This window comes from Choristoneura fumiferana, chromosome 18 (assembly GCF_025370935.1).
Source record: "Choristoneura fumiferana chromosome 18, NRCan_CFum_1, whole genome shotgun sequence".
Classification (NCBI taxonomy): Eukaryota; Metazoa; Arthropoda; class Insecta; order Lepidoptera; family Tortricidae; genus Choristoneura; species Choristoneura fumiferana.
Window position 1 is genome coordinate 15745820 of NC_133489.1, and position 14270 is coordinate 15760089.

General features: G+C 37.5%; 2 protein-coding genes across 3 annotated transcripts; one reads left to right on the forward strand and one right to left on the reverse strand.

Annotated features, from left to right (window-relative positions):
* Positions 1-17: 17 nt before the first annotated feature.
* Cdc2rk (cyclin-dependent kinase 10) lies at positions 18-7771 on the forward strand. Of its 2 annotated transcripts, none has more exons than XM_074101742.1 (8): positions 18-316; positions 423-511; positions 1313-1385; positions 4164-4338; positions 5080-5282; positions 5566-5793; positions 6990-7208; positions 7527-7771. In XM_074101742.1, the coding sequence occupies exons 1-8, from the start codon at positions 307-309 to the stop codon at positions 7712-7714; spliced, it is 1185 nt and encodes a 394-aa protein (XP_073957843.1). In that variant the 5' UTR covers positions 18-306; the 3' UTR covers positions 7715-7771. The 2 variants fall into 2 exon arrangements, with proteins under 2 accessions (XP_073957843.1, XP_073957842.1); XM_074101741.1 differs by having other exon boundaries at positions 19-316; positions 396-511.
* Positions 7770-12736, reverse strand: LOC141438074 (uncharacterized). Its single transcript, XM_074101740.1, has 5 exons — positions 12442-12736; positions 9749-10494; positions 9328-9516; positions 8082-8190; positions 7770-7971 (listed from the first exon to the last, which is right to left on the reverse strand). Exons 1-5 carry the CDS (start codon positions 12577-12579, stop codon positions 7864-7866), a joined length of 1290 nt encoding a protein of 429 aa, XP_073957841.1. The 5' UTR covers positions 12580-12736; the 3' UTR covers positions 7770-7863.
* Positions 12737-14270: the final 1534 nt, after the last annotated feature.

Sequence of the window (14270 nt, forward strand, 5' to 3'; positions counted from 1 at the left end):
ACGAAAAACAGGGTCGGTATTTACATCCCGGTATTATCCGGGCCGGGAAAGAGTGTCACCCCTTGTACCAACCAAAGTTTTCGTTACTTTTACAGCCCGCCCTCCCTAACCTGAACTTATAAACTAAATTTTCTGCTATTATCTGTTCTGTGCGTGCCGGACGGACTGCCGGTATTGCGTTGCGTTGATAATTTGATATTGATTGTATTCATTCATGATAGTAGTTTGTTTGTTTATGCATTAGTGGGGTTTTTAATGATAATACTGACAATATAACTGCGGAAATTATCATCTGGTTTTTTTACTATGTCTCAAAGTACGTATCACATTGTATTTCTTGCTTACATTGATGAAATTGTTGTCAAGCAAAAGAATATAGTTTTCCTCTATTTTAGACTCTGAAAAACCTTCAAATAATCAAGATGTGGATCCAACTGGCCCCGCTGCGCGCAAAGGAGTGCTCATATCGTTCAGGACGGGAAAAACCATGGAAATACCCGAGAAAGACATAGTAAGTACTCATACTAAACATAACCTAAATGAAAAATGAATATGAAAATAGTTTATTGGTTTAGAAAATACATTGTTACAATAGAACAAGGTTGGGGCCACCTTTTAAGCAGAACAATGCTTGTGCCAGGGGACCCCGGAACCTAAATATAGACCATCACATCAGAATAGTTTACCTATATCCTCCCGAGCCCTTTATAAAGATCCAATTAACATTGTCTAAAGAAATTACAGTTAACTTCACTTACAAGACAATTTCTACAGCTAGAATTACAATAATTATTATTTTTACGTTTCGCAGTAGATGATACATGCAGCGACTTAAGTACTTATATTTATAGAGTACATTGAATAAAGAATTCTAAGAATTTTGAAATAATATCCAAAATATCAGTTTGCAGGTGGTAGGACGTTGTGCAAGGTCCGCCCGGATTGCTACCACCATCTTGCTTGCTATTCCTGCCGTGAAGCAGCAGTGCTTGCACTTTTGTATTTTGGCGTGGAGAGTAAGACAGCCGGTGAAATTACTGGCACTTGAGGTATCCCATCTTAGGCTTCTAGGTTCTTAGGCACCTGCAATCCCCCTGGTGTTGCAGGTGTCTATGGGCGGTGGTGATCTCTTACCATCAGGAGACCCACTCGCTCGTTTGCCATCCAGTGGAATAAATAAAAAATAACAAAGCTGGTCAACCATGTCTAGGTCTTAAGCACTAAGTTTGTTAAAAAAAGTTAGTACTTGGGAGGATAAAGAAACTACTAATTATCTCAATCAGATTAGTCAATTGAATATGTTATATTTTAGTTGGGGAGATGCAGATTCGTAGGAGAATTTGAGAAAATCAACCGCATTGGGGAAGGCACTTATGGTATTGTATGTAAGTAGCATTAAAGTACAATAATATTATTTAAAATATGGACCAGGAAGAGTATCCGAGATGTACACATTGTGTACTAATATACTATATTAAAGATAGTGAAAACATTCTGTTAATGTTTGGCATCTTCAGTTCAGTATTATTTTGTTTGTGTGCTGAATGACAGGCAATGAACTTGTGCTTTGAATGTTTGTGTGTCACTCACACATAATTTTTAATTGACAATTTTAACTGGAAATATTAATACATGTAATTTGCACACTTTTATGGTAGTACTTTGCAGCCTTGCCTTATATTCGGTGATTTTTCTAATTTATTAATCAAGTTGAAGTTGTGTTTAAATGGAACCAAGTACACCACAAGTAAACAAGTACAGTTAGTAGCAGTATAACTAACTTGCTGTTGTCCACGACCACAGAATAAAAAATAGTGCAAGTACAGAAGGTTCTTTCTTTTGATGTTGACAAAAGCTGCCATTTTATATGCCTACGTAATTTTTATTAGCATAATCACCCCGCACCACGAAGCAACATTGAACTCAGCGCACAAAGGTCGTTATTATTCAGCACCAACGTTTTGGTTTAGGATAGGGCTGTAAATCAATAAAAAAGTAATTCATACTTCCATACTATATTAATATTATAAATGCGGAAGTGTGTTTGTCCGTCTTTAACGCCGTAACGGAGCGACGGATCGACGTGATTTTTGGCATAGAGATAGTTTATGGGCCCGAGAGTGACATAGGCTACTTTTTATCCCGGAAAAATGCACAGTTCCCGAGGGAACAGCCCGCGATAACCGAATGCCACGCGGGCGGAGCCGTGAGCAACAGCTAGTACTCACATATAACTTAAGAGTAAATTCGGACAAATACTTAGTTTTCTAGTATTTTTTAATTGACGCGCCTACGATCGCCGACGGTTAAAAAATGGATAATTGTACAAGGTCGCGTGCCGAATGCGTCGTCGGCTCCTCAAAGGTTTTATACACCCGCAGTGGGCATTGGTAAATCGCGAATTACCTATCTGTTCTTTTGTCGCACTCTCACTTAATATGGTTTTGAACAGAATTGGGTTAGTTAGTGTAATGTTATGTATAGAATAGAAAATAGTAAGAATTTTAGTGTTGCAATTAATGAAATTTTCACGAATTTCCAAAAAAATAAAATTCATGTTCAGAGTTATCTGACTGAACATAATAATAATAATGTTAATTATGTAGTTTCCATACTGTTTAGTGTGGCTGTGGCTATACATATACTGTTTCAGCGCTCAAACTTTACAATTTAAATATATACCTATGCCTCATCCAAAAAAACACCACGCTATTTCATGATAGATATTCTAATATCCTCACCAATCATAATATCGCGAGGTTTATTTTAGGTTTAATTTTTTTTTTGCACTCATTGTGAACCAGTTTCACGAAAATCACACAGCCACACGTAGCGTCACGTGACGCGACTAGTTCGAGCGAGACTGCGAGCGTGCATGCCGGGCGGTGCTCATAGCCCTACTGAGTTAACCCACGCCGGCGTGGGGTGTTTTGATACTTACAGAATCGCACCTATATCGCGGAGTGCGCCGCGCCTGCCACGACTTTGTCTGCCAATAATTCGGTTATTGCTATCCTGCTTCGACTATGCATAGTTATGCTAGGATAAAAACTATTCTATATCTATTCTGTTTCTATATCTGCACAAAGGCCATAGGTCGAGTTTCCATAGTAAGTCGGCCCTTAAGTACATCAAATGGGCTCGGGGTTTTTTAACTAGTATTTTTTTTTTGGTGACTATTATGCAAAGCTATATAAAGAACATCATTTCAAAATTGGAAGCAAATCGCTTGAATACATCCCAAAAAACAATATACCTACTATAAAAAATCCCCAAAAAAACATGAGTCAAGAGCTGTCACAAGTACGATACTCAGCATAAATATTCTTCACTATAAGAGGTACTCACAAAAAAATCCGAGCCCATTTGATGCAAGGGCCGACATACTATGGAAACCCGATTATGGCCTTTAATCTAAAGCAGTGCAGCAGTTTAAGTGTGATGAGGTAACAGACAGACAGACAGGGTTACTTTCCCATTCATTATATTAGTCAATGTAGGATAAAGGTTATGTAGATATAAACAATGAGGGAATTACCTCATCCTGTGAGAGGTATTTGAGTGATTTGGACCTGTTCAATGGTGCAGTGAATATTATTTTGAGTTGTCTGGTCAGTGGCGTAGCTAGGTAACCTAGGGCCCTGGGGCAAATAAAAAAATGGGGCCCACTGCTATCAAAACTGGTAAGGTTTTTTGAAGTAAAATCATTATATATACAAATACTTTAAAGATGCTAAGCAACTTTATCATCAGCTATAAAGCAGAATTTCGAGGGCCCCCTGAGCTTGAGGGCCCCGGGGCACTGCCCCGCCTAGCCCCTTGGTAGCTACGCCACTGTGTCTGGTATCAGAAGATGCAGTACGAATTTACAGGTTCATCAAGCACTCCTTTGCAGCCAGATAATCTGGACATCGCAATAGAAGTGTTTGAAAAAATTACCTCATCAATTTTCACAAACTTTTTTCACTTGCTATTTAAAATTTGTCAACTGCTGATTGCCAATTAAAAGTCAGGGTGTATATTTATTTGGAAAATAATTGAAGATACTAAGTAACCAAATCTAATGTACCTGAAGAAGTCTCATATTTGATAACCAGCATCTTTTAAAATTAAAATTTGAAAAAAGATGTATTTATAAATTTTTATTTTGTTCCCGATTTTAGACAGAGCAAAAGAGAAAGCCAATGGAAACATTGTTGCCCTTAAAAAGGTCAGAATGGATGTTGAAAAAGATGGTCTTCCGCTAAGTGGACTTCGGGAGATCCAGGTGTTAATGGCTTGCCGTCATGAGAACATAGTTCAACTTAAAGAAGTCTTGGTTGGCAGATCACTGGAAAGGTACAAATATATTTTTTATATATTCAATTACTCAGGAACTTTGCATTTTATCAAGATAAAAAGTAGCCAATGTTAACATTGAATAGGTTAGAAATCTCCTATAGTAGTCCGCCATTAAGAAGTGAATCCTGATCCAGACATGTTTCACTCTCATACTGAATATGTCAAATAACAAAATATTGACTTATTTAGTTTTAGTACCAGGTTGACAGGTGTCAGGGTTGACTTCTTAGCGGCGGACTACTATAGTGCAATTTTTTTAAAGTTGTTCAATACTTCACCCATACATCCGAATGTACAAAAGCAAAGTATATCTCTATATTGTACTAGTATTGTATTGTAAAACTCTTTATTGTACAATAACATAACACAGGATAATAAGATGTATGATGATGATGATAATGATGTATGATGTAGTACAATACAATACAATAACTCTTTATTGCACACCAATACAGTAAACAGTACAGAGAAAACAAGTATATACATAGACATTTTCTAAGGATTTTTATAAGGATTTTTTAAGGATTCTAAGGATTTTTTATATACATAGGGATTTTTTTTTTTAGTATTATAGTCAGTGTAGTGATTTCTTAGCAAAAATTAAAGTTCTAGAAAAAATAGTTATGGGTGCAAGAATTACTTTCTAAATATATTTTTTATTTGCATAACACAGAGAAAGATTTAAAAGTTGCATAGTTAATTCCTAAACAGTTTAAATAGAAAATTGTACTTTTTCAGCATCTTCCTTTCCATGGAATATTGTGAGCAGGACTTGGCTTCCCTGTTGGACAATATGTCATCCCCATTTACCGAGTCCCAGGTGAAGTGTTTGATGCTGCAAGTACTCAAAGGGCTGAAATACTTGCATGCTAACTTTATTGTGCACAGAGATCTAAAGGTCTCCAATCTGCTTTTGACTGACAAGGGGTGTGTTAAAATAGGTAATGGTAAAATTTTATTTTTAAATAGCATAGAAAACACAATTTTTGTAAACTGGCACAATTGAAATTAATTAACAATGCTAATCGGACACTTATTTATGTTAATCTAATTATTATTATTAATTATTTTTTGAGTATCTTAAATGCCATAATATAGTATTAATTCGATTAAATTTTTGGATTATTTGGTTGATTCGATAATCTTAATGTAGATTTGCTGCAGTGTGATCCTCCATCTCGCTCATTGATTTTATAGTTAATAAGCATTGAAATTTCTTTTCAGCTGACTTTGGTTTAGCCCGTTGGCTGGGTGCCCCAGCCCGGTGTGCCACACCACGAGTGGTCACTCTCTGGTATAGAGCCCCTGAGTTGTTGCTACAGTCTCCCAAGCAGACTCCAGCACTGGATATGTGGGCAGCGGGTTGCATCTTGGGAGAACTACTTGCTAACAAGCCCCTTTTGCCAGGCCGGACAGAGATAGAGCAGCTAGAACTTATTGTTGATTTACTTGGTTAGTATAAAGTCAAACTAGTTTAAATCGGGTTTTTTCTTCCATTTTTCTGACTCATGTGAAAAGAACAGTCGAAACCATTCAGTGGAAGCCTTTTTCCAGTACTAAGACATTAATAGGCTACATCTTTTATTTTTTATTTTATATATCCATACAATTAATGAACATTCTAGTCATATGAATTTTTCTGTGGTTTAGACCACATAAAAGTATTTCTTTGAAATTGAAAGACTTATTGTTTCTCAATTGTTTTCTTTGTTAACTTTTCCCTAGAATTAAATTAAAAACAAACATTAATATTGTTCTCGGAGTGAACAAGGACAACGTTATTTGTTTTTCATCACACTTGTCAATGACGTTATGCCTGTATACTAAAAGACAATGGCCTCAATTGTTCCCGCGGGAACTATGGATTTACGTATAGTAATTCCTCCCCAAGGGAGTTATGACTTTAGTTTTAAAAATCTTTAAAACTTAGATATAACCTAATTTTACACCATAAAAATTTGCCACGCTTCATAAGACTTCGTTATTTTTATATTTTAATTTTTTATATCAAATAGTTTGCTACAATTTTAGTAAGTATTTTTTTAGCATGTTGGATTAATCTGGCCGTAAGACCATTCGAATTCTAAACTAAACACGGTTCTTCACGGTTCACGGTTCTATGGTAGACAACTCGAAAAAAGTGACAATCAGGGGGGCTACCACGAAATTCAAAAATCGAAGTTCATATCGTTTTCCTGACGCTAATATTATTTAATACGAGAGTGAGAGGAACGGTACGATACGGACTTCGATTTTAGAATTTTGTAGTAGCCCCCTGTATTGGCCAGCGGCCAGGTAGCCATATTTTATTCAGTTGTTTTCTTAGCGTCTTGCTTTTGCTGAACTGAGTGTTTGGACACAAAATAATTTAATTTTTTTGCATTTTTTCCTCGCAATACGATGAAAATCATTGTGTGTATCACGGGCCATAAGGGGATTACAAACTCGGGTCATTAAAAGCCTTCCGCCTCCGGCGTCGGGCTTCTAATAGACTCTCGTTACTAATCCCCTTACGCCCCTAATGTACTATTATGTTACACATAAATAGGTAAATAATTCATTGTTTACTTAGGCGCATTTAAGTACGTTTAACCTGTACCTGTACCTATGTTAGAATATTTTTGGAAAATAAATAAATTAACTTCCAGGAACGCCGTCAGACGCAATCTGGCCCGAGTTCAGCGCGCTGCCTGCCCTTCAAAACTTCACACTGAAGCAACAGCCCTACAACAACCTGAAGCAGCGGTTCCCTTGGCTCTCGGCTGCTGGACTGCGCCTGCTCAACTTCCTCTTCATGTATGATCCTAACAAGAGAGCCACGGCTGAGGAGTGTTTGCAGAGTTCTTACTTCAAGGAGCAGCCATTACGTAAATATAATCACATACCTTGCTTAGGGCCTTATCGCACTTGAGATTTGCGGGCGAGTCGAAAGCGAGGCGAGCGCGCAGCGAGTTCGTTGCCGAGCGCGTAACGATTTCGCCGCGAACGCGCAACGATATCGCCGGGCTAGTAGAAGTATAGAGGATTTGAAAAGTATGTACAGTTGGGAGATTATGAAGCAAGTGCAAACTTCAACATTCAAAAAATAAAGGCTACGTTTTTTAGATTCCTTCTCTAGTGGGGAATTGCTGACTAAATTCCTGTCCACAATTGCAATGGACTTAAACGTTTTTTTTTTGTTACAGCGTGTGATCCGAAGCTCATGCCGAGTTTCCCGCAGCACAGGAATATGAAAGGGCAACCAAAGGTTTCCAGTAATCAGTTGAACATACCACTGTCCAGTCTAAACACGGGAGCTAATGACCAAACAAACAATTTGCCAGCTATCTCAGACCTCTTAGGCTCGCTCGTCAAGAAAAGGAGGCTAGACTGAATTGAATTAACTGTCATTTAAGTAAAAGCTAAGATTTTAATAAATTACGCATAAGTAGTTACACTGTTTTATTATCAAATCTTATTGGTACACGTAGTTCACTTGTAATTTTAATTTGATTGCGATTTTTTTGTATTTTATTTAGTAACTTAATCTGTTGATGCATCTTCGTCACCGGACAGTCCCATAGCTTGTTGGAATTTCTTATACTTTTGCAACGTTATAGCGTCGTTACTCTTAGCCTTCATCTTTTCTTTCTGAAATACGGGTGAAAATGAAAATGCAATTTAATAATTTCGAATCATTTTATGCATACACATCACAAATACATTACTAAGAAACGCAACAATACACTTCAAATACTCACGATTTCTTTATCCTGTTTTTCAATATTTTTTAATGAACGAACACATTGTGAGCAAAGAATGACGTTTTCCATATGGTTCACCGTCTTTTTTCGGTGATGATGTTTTAATCTAAAACAATGCAAGGATGATGAGATGATATTACTGTTCAGGCAATAGGCTTGCTTATGATCATAATTGCGACCTATGATGATCAATGAGGGGTTTTCGACAGGTAAAATATCCCCTTGTTCCCCGTACATAACCAACATCCATTACCAGCACTGGGAGAGGACAAATAATTCCTGCTTCAAAACCGGTTTTGTAAATGGATTTTTTTCCTTGTACAAAACCAACGTCATGGGCCGGTAATGTACGAGGAAAAATAATTCATAGTAGGAACAATACCCGGTTTTGGAGTAGGATTCTTTAATGCCTACAGAACTATACTTTTTTACTGAAGCTTATTTTCACAATCGCGTTTTTTCCCTAGTTTAATCGACACAGAAACATAGGTTGGTTTAGGTTACGTTAAGATTGCATCGGCCCGAAGGGCCAAAACTATACAAAAGTAGGAGCCCCGCCGCTTGTGTTCCGCGATTAGTATTGGGAAAAAACTGTTTGTGAAAATAAGCTTCAGTAATATGCTTTTTTACTGAAGCTTGTTCTGTACAAGGCATTAAAGAATCCTACTCCAAAACCGGGTATTGTACTATGAATTATTTTTCCTCGTACATTACCGGCCATGACGTTGGTTTTGTAGAAGGAAAAAAATCCTACTCCAAAACCCAGTTTATTATTTGTCCTCTCCCAGTGCTGGTAATGGAAGTTGATTTTGTACAGGGAACAAGGGAAAATATCGCAAGATGGCGTTGGTACCGTGAGGTCCGTTTGACATTTCTGTCACGCTTGTGATTGGATAAATATTAACCTAAATGAGCCAATCACAAGCAATACTGAAACATCAAATGGATCTCGCGATACTAACGTCATCTAGCGACATTTTGCCTGTCGAAAAACCCTCATTGATCATGATCATACACTACCTCAGTCTGTAGTGGGGACAAGACATTTTTATCTATAGGTAGAGTCGTTCACGATGACGCGTGCCGTGGTTCTTATTACAATGTCATTAATGGCTAATTTTGAGAAAATCACGCGTCTTCGTGTATGGCACTAGGTATATTCACCTTTAATATGTATTGAGATTAATAGTTTTCGGTAAATAATTAACTTTAACTTAAAACGTGTTATATAAGCGGAACTTACAGTTTGCCACAGTAGTCGCACTGCATCTTGTCAGAGCGGTGTGAGGTGAGGTGCAGCCCGAGCTCGTGGTACGTTGGATACCGGTCCTGACACCGCGGACAAATGATTTTGCCTTCAGACCGTCCGCCATTGCTCTGGTGCTCGACCAGCTCTTGAGACGTTTGGAAGTTTTGGTGGCAGCTGTGGCACCTGAAACTCGTAAGAATGCTTTACTTGAACTAAAATATCTGAAGAAAAAACATCTTCAATCACTGTAGCTCTGATAAGCGTGTCGGCGACTTGCGCGCACCATTTCGGGCATTTCGCAAAGCCCCAAAGTGAAGGGACACACAGATATTGATATAGAACCTCCCTAGTAGCATTATTTCCAAATTTTACGCATGAAAACGTATAACGCTAGCTATTCATAAAAAAAACTTACATAAATATGTTCGTTTGAAGATGATACGCCATATGCTCTATTATTTTCTTCGGATAAAAGTAGTGAAACTTTTTTTCGCAGCACGTGACATACCCAGGCACGCCGTGCCTTTCTTTGTAGTGTTTCATTAGAGACCTGAAATGGAACCCGTTCTCGTGGCAGATACAGCATTCCATTTTGTAGAATAGCGTTATTTGTTTATCTAGGGCTGCGCCCTGCTTGGCAGGCCGGCCGTCTATTATAACTATTGGGTCCAGAGTGTCAACGGTATAATCCACATATTCTTTAACCGGTTCTTTTCTACTGCTATCCTTTTTCTCATCCGGTTTGCTTGCGGGGGCTGTACTGTTCAGTAGTGTTTTATCCAGTTTCTCGGCCGTTGCAAATTCTTCTAAAGGCATGGATTCCAGAAATTTCATGTCGGCAGGGGATTTCTTTTTGGCCGCTTTGGGTTTTAATTTTGCATCACCTTGCTGGTGCTCTGCTGGTGGACTGCTTGATTGTTGTGGTTTTTTGCCGGTTGTCTCTGTGTCTGCTAGGTTTTGGGCTGAGACTGTTGCCAAAGGGTGCAGTTTTGTTGTATTACCATGTTGATATTGCTGGTCACGCTTTTCGTTTGCTTTTAATTTGTGGAATTCCAAAAACTTTTGGGTTTTTTCAACTTTGATGGCGTATAAATGCAGTGCGCCAACTTGTTGCAAGCATTCGTGACATATCGCTTTCGGAAGTGAGTCGTCATTGCGGATCTGCGAATAAAATACCCATCTAAATAAGAAAAACCATCTACAAATGACGTCTCGCCTGCTATGTAGTAAGTAATTGTATTACCTACTGTTGACCTCAGGCAGCATTGTCTAACGCCCCGGCGCTCTTGATCGCATTCCTTCGCCATCTTTTTCTACCCTTGTCGGATCTTATTGACAAAAAGATGTTGTGAAAATGATTATGATTCCGGTTGCGTTAGACAATAAGGCCTCTGGCCAATCTACCGCATCTTTACAGCAGGTAGCAACAGCCAACAACCTATGCTATTTATTGATACTTTTGTAAAACTAGATTTTAGGGTGTAGGTAAGTACATTATAATAAGACAACAAACGAATGCTTGACTACACACTGGTATAAGTATTCACTTTTCTATGCAACTAGTATGAAAAAGTGGATACATAGGTAAGTTAGGGAACGAACCAATTTAACCGTTACGTACCTTCCGTACATAAGCCTTATATATAAGAATAATAGGTATAACTTTGACATTGCTCACTATTTCGTCAGGTGAGAATACGTTTGTGCCATACGCCTCATACCTTGGTTTACAGGAGAGCAAAATAAAGCAAAATATTTAATTTTACATTAAGTTATATTTTAGTGTAAATTTAAAGTAAATGGTCAAAAAGTACTATTCTTAGTACAATAAACATACACGCAGTATAGTGTTATTAATGAGATTTTTGCAGATTTGCGATTGCTATATCCATTTTTAATGAACAGTTGTTTATCGTTTAATGTATGATATGGCACAAATACTTGGATATGGCACCAGATGGTTCATTACTTTTAATTAAATTTGTACCACATCCATTATAAATTCAATAATTATAGAGCTTTTTTTATATACTTATCGTAGATATATAATGTCAAATTTTCTATTTTAAGAAGACCATTTTTCATATAACTGACTGTACTTTTTGTCAACTTTACTTGCATTGTCACTCAAACTAAATTTGCATACCAAATTTCAAGTCGATGCCATTAACCGTTGAAGAGTTCCGCCCTGTGGAGATGATCCTGGCCGGACTACCAGGATGTCACTACCAGATTATTGTATCGCCAAATTTCAAGTCAATTTGACTACTGGAAGTCGGTCAAATTTAACTTGCAAGATTTGATTACAGGCAGACAGATAGACAACGGGACAGGTGAAATTAAATAATAAGCTTGTAAAAAGATTTATCGTCTTTGGGCATGAATGTCAACATAGAATGTCCGATATTTTGACTTATACTTTTATTAATGTTTTTCTCATTCAGAATGGGTGGTAAACTTTTAGGAAAAGTTAGGCGGCAGAAGGTATATAAATGGTAATTCCATAGTTGATTGAGATTGGATATGTCACAAAATTGTAAAAGATCATGTCGTTTGTCACAATGTTTACTTGAGTTTAAGCATTGTTTTATGCCATATCCGGATATAGCACACATTTGTGATTACTATTTATTTCGTATCGTGGATATGGTATAAATTGAATGTAATTTACTTAGTAAAAAATAAGTATTTTGACACAACGATGTGTGCAAAAGATTATTCACGATCTGAAATATTAAGCTTCTCGAAATCCATTTTGGTAAAAAATGGATATGGCACAAACGCATTCTCACCCGACGATTTGCTACCTCGCGTGGTGGGAAAGAGACTTACTAATTTACAAAAGTTAAAAAACGCACGAATTTTTTTTAAAGTTTAATATCTCAAAAATGGCTGATCCTATTCCAAGGAAACATAGCTAAAAACCACTGCGCGGAAACTCGCTTTCACGTTAAAAAAACATCGAAATCGGTCCATCCGTTTGACAGCTACGATGCCATTACAGACGGACAGACATCGGTGTCGAACTTATAACACCCCTCCTGTTACGTCGGGTGTTAAAAAACATACGGACGGTGCAGTTTACGAACCTACACTAGATGTACTTACAACAATGTCGAAGAGTCGCTTAATCCTACGCTTGATCTCTCCACTTAGTGGCTTGAGCTTTACCACGTCCGTGCATAAGCAAAGACGGCATGACAACTCTCTGACTATAGTCTTCTCCAAATTGGCGAAATCATTCATACTGATAATTTTCTATCGACTGCTACAGTTTAAATTGGGCATGTTATTACAAAAATGTATAAATATTACTGTATGGTTGAAATAGTTTATATGGACATGACAAAATAAGTGATTTTAACCTAATGCTACAATTTTGATTGGACGTGACAGCTTCATGATTTTTTTTTTTTTTTCGTAATGTCAAGCGGCCAGCGGGGAGTTTAATCGGATTTAATTGCATTCGTTGCCAAATAGGATTCGGTTATACAGGTATTGTTAATTCCCTGCCGCTGGCATACGGAATATATTTAATTAAAACATGTTTCAAGCACGTCATTAAGTTTACTATTCTCTTAATATAAAACTCTCGTGTCACAGTGTATGAACCTAACAAAAGTCCTCCGAAACGGCTTGACCGATTTTAATGTTTTATGTACCTACCTAATTAACAGTAGGTACTAAGAATGCTTGACCAAGTAACAGCGCCTCTAGCGGAACGTTTGCGATGTTCGTGTTTCCATATAAATTGAGATTTTAACGCGAACGCGATCGAGACGTATTTTGTAACCGAAAACTTACACTAAGGGTACAGCACCTATCAGTTGCTTCCAACTGCCTGCCTGATAATTTAAATAATAATATAATATTCGGTAGGTCTGAGAATAGGACAAACTATTTTTCATACTTCTACGCAGGTGGAGTCGCGGGCAACAGTCAGTTTACTTATAAACAAAGGCGAGCTTATCCCTAAAAAGGGATCTCTTCCTGCTAACCTAGTTAGGAAAAAACATTTGGTTATATAGAGGATAATCGAGTTGTTACGACGCAACGCCATTACTATTTAGTTAACTAATTACTATTAGTTAACATTTCGTGTCTTATAGGAAAAACCATCAGGGTAAATACCTATGGAAACAAAGTACTCTTACTACAAAGCCATTGTTCTTGAACCCAACGCGAGATATTCGGTAACGACTTGAAATTCGGTTTTGTTTAGTACTTACTTCAGCTTGAGCTGTACGGGTATAAACTTAACGCAACGCTGTTTTATCCTTCCGCTTACGTAACTTTTGAAGTTTATTTTATGCTTGTGTAGGAGGCGATTCACATGCGTCGTGGAAATGTATAAAATAGTTAGAGGTTATGTTTCTATAAATAAGCGGGGCAATCGCAAGTAGTAAGTATATACATATTTAGCCTCTGTACGCCTGTAAACCGATCTAAGTTTTAAGTATACTTAAGTATAAGTTTTTTTTATTAGACCTTTTATTATTAATGAACTAGCCGTTACCGCGTGAGCTATGCAATTTTCCGGGATAAAAACTATATCTTTGTTCTTCCCCGGGACTCGAAACTATCTGTATAGGTACCGAATTTCATCTAAATCAGTTCAGCGGTTTAAATGTGATGAAGTAACAAACAAACAAACAGACTTACAAACTTTCGCATTTAAGTATAATATTAGTCTATCAGTGGGATATATAATATTCCTTTCATTTTAATTTATGATGTTCGACACCAGGGACTGATTTTTATTTCCACACATTGCGGGAGAATCTTGCCCATTCATCATCTATCCCAGCCTATATACGTCCCACTGCTGGGCACAGGCCTCCTCTCAGAATGAGACGCTTGAGCCGTAGTTCCCGCGCAGACCTAGTGTAGATTGGGAACTTCACACACACCAATTAATTCGCAGGTTGTACAGCTTT

What these genes read in the sequence shown, in the direction of transcription:
- Cdc2rk (XM_074101741.1), top strand. An exon ending in AGGCACTTATGGTATTGTAT is followed by an intron (nt 1,386 to 4,163) that starts GTAAGTAGCATT and finishes TCCCGATTTTAG; the next exon opens with ACAGAGCAAAAGAGAAAGCC. An exon ending in GTTGGCAGATCACTGGAAAG is followed by an intron (nt 4,339 to 5,079) that starts GTACAAATATAT and finishes GTACTTTTTCAG; the next exon opens with CATCTTCCTTTCCATGGAAT.
- LOC141438074 (XM_074101740.1), bottom strand. Translation starts at nt 12,579, where the DNA reads ATGAATGATTTCGCCAATTTGGAGAAGACTATAGTCAGAGAGTTGTCA. An exon ending in TGCGACTACTGTGGCAAACT is followed by an intron (nt 8,191 to 9,327) that starts GTAAGTTCCGCT and finishes GCATTGTTTTAG; the next exon opens with ATTAAAACATCATCACCGAA. An exon ending in AAAAACAGGATAAAGAAATC is followed by an intron (nt 7,972 to 8,081) that starts GTGAGTATTTGA and finishes CCCGTATTTCAG; the next exon opens with AAAGAAAAGATGAAGGCTAA.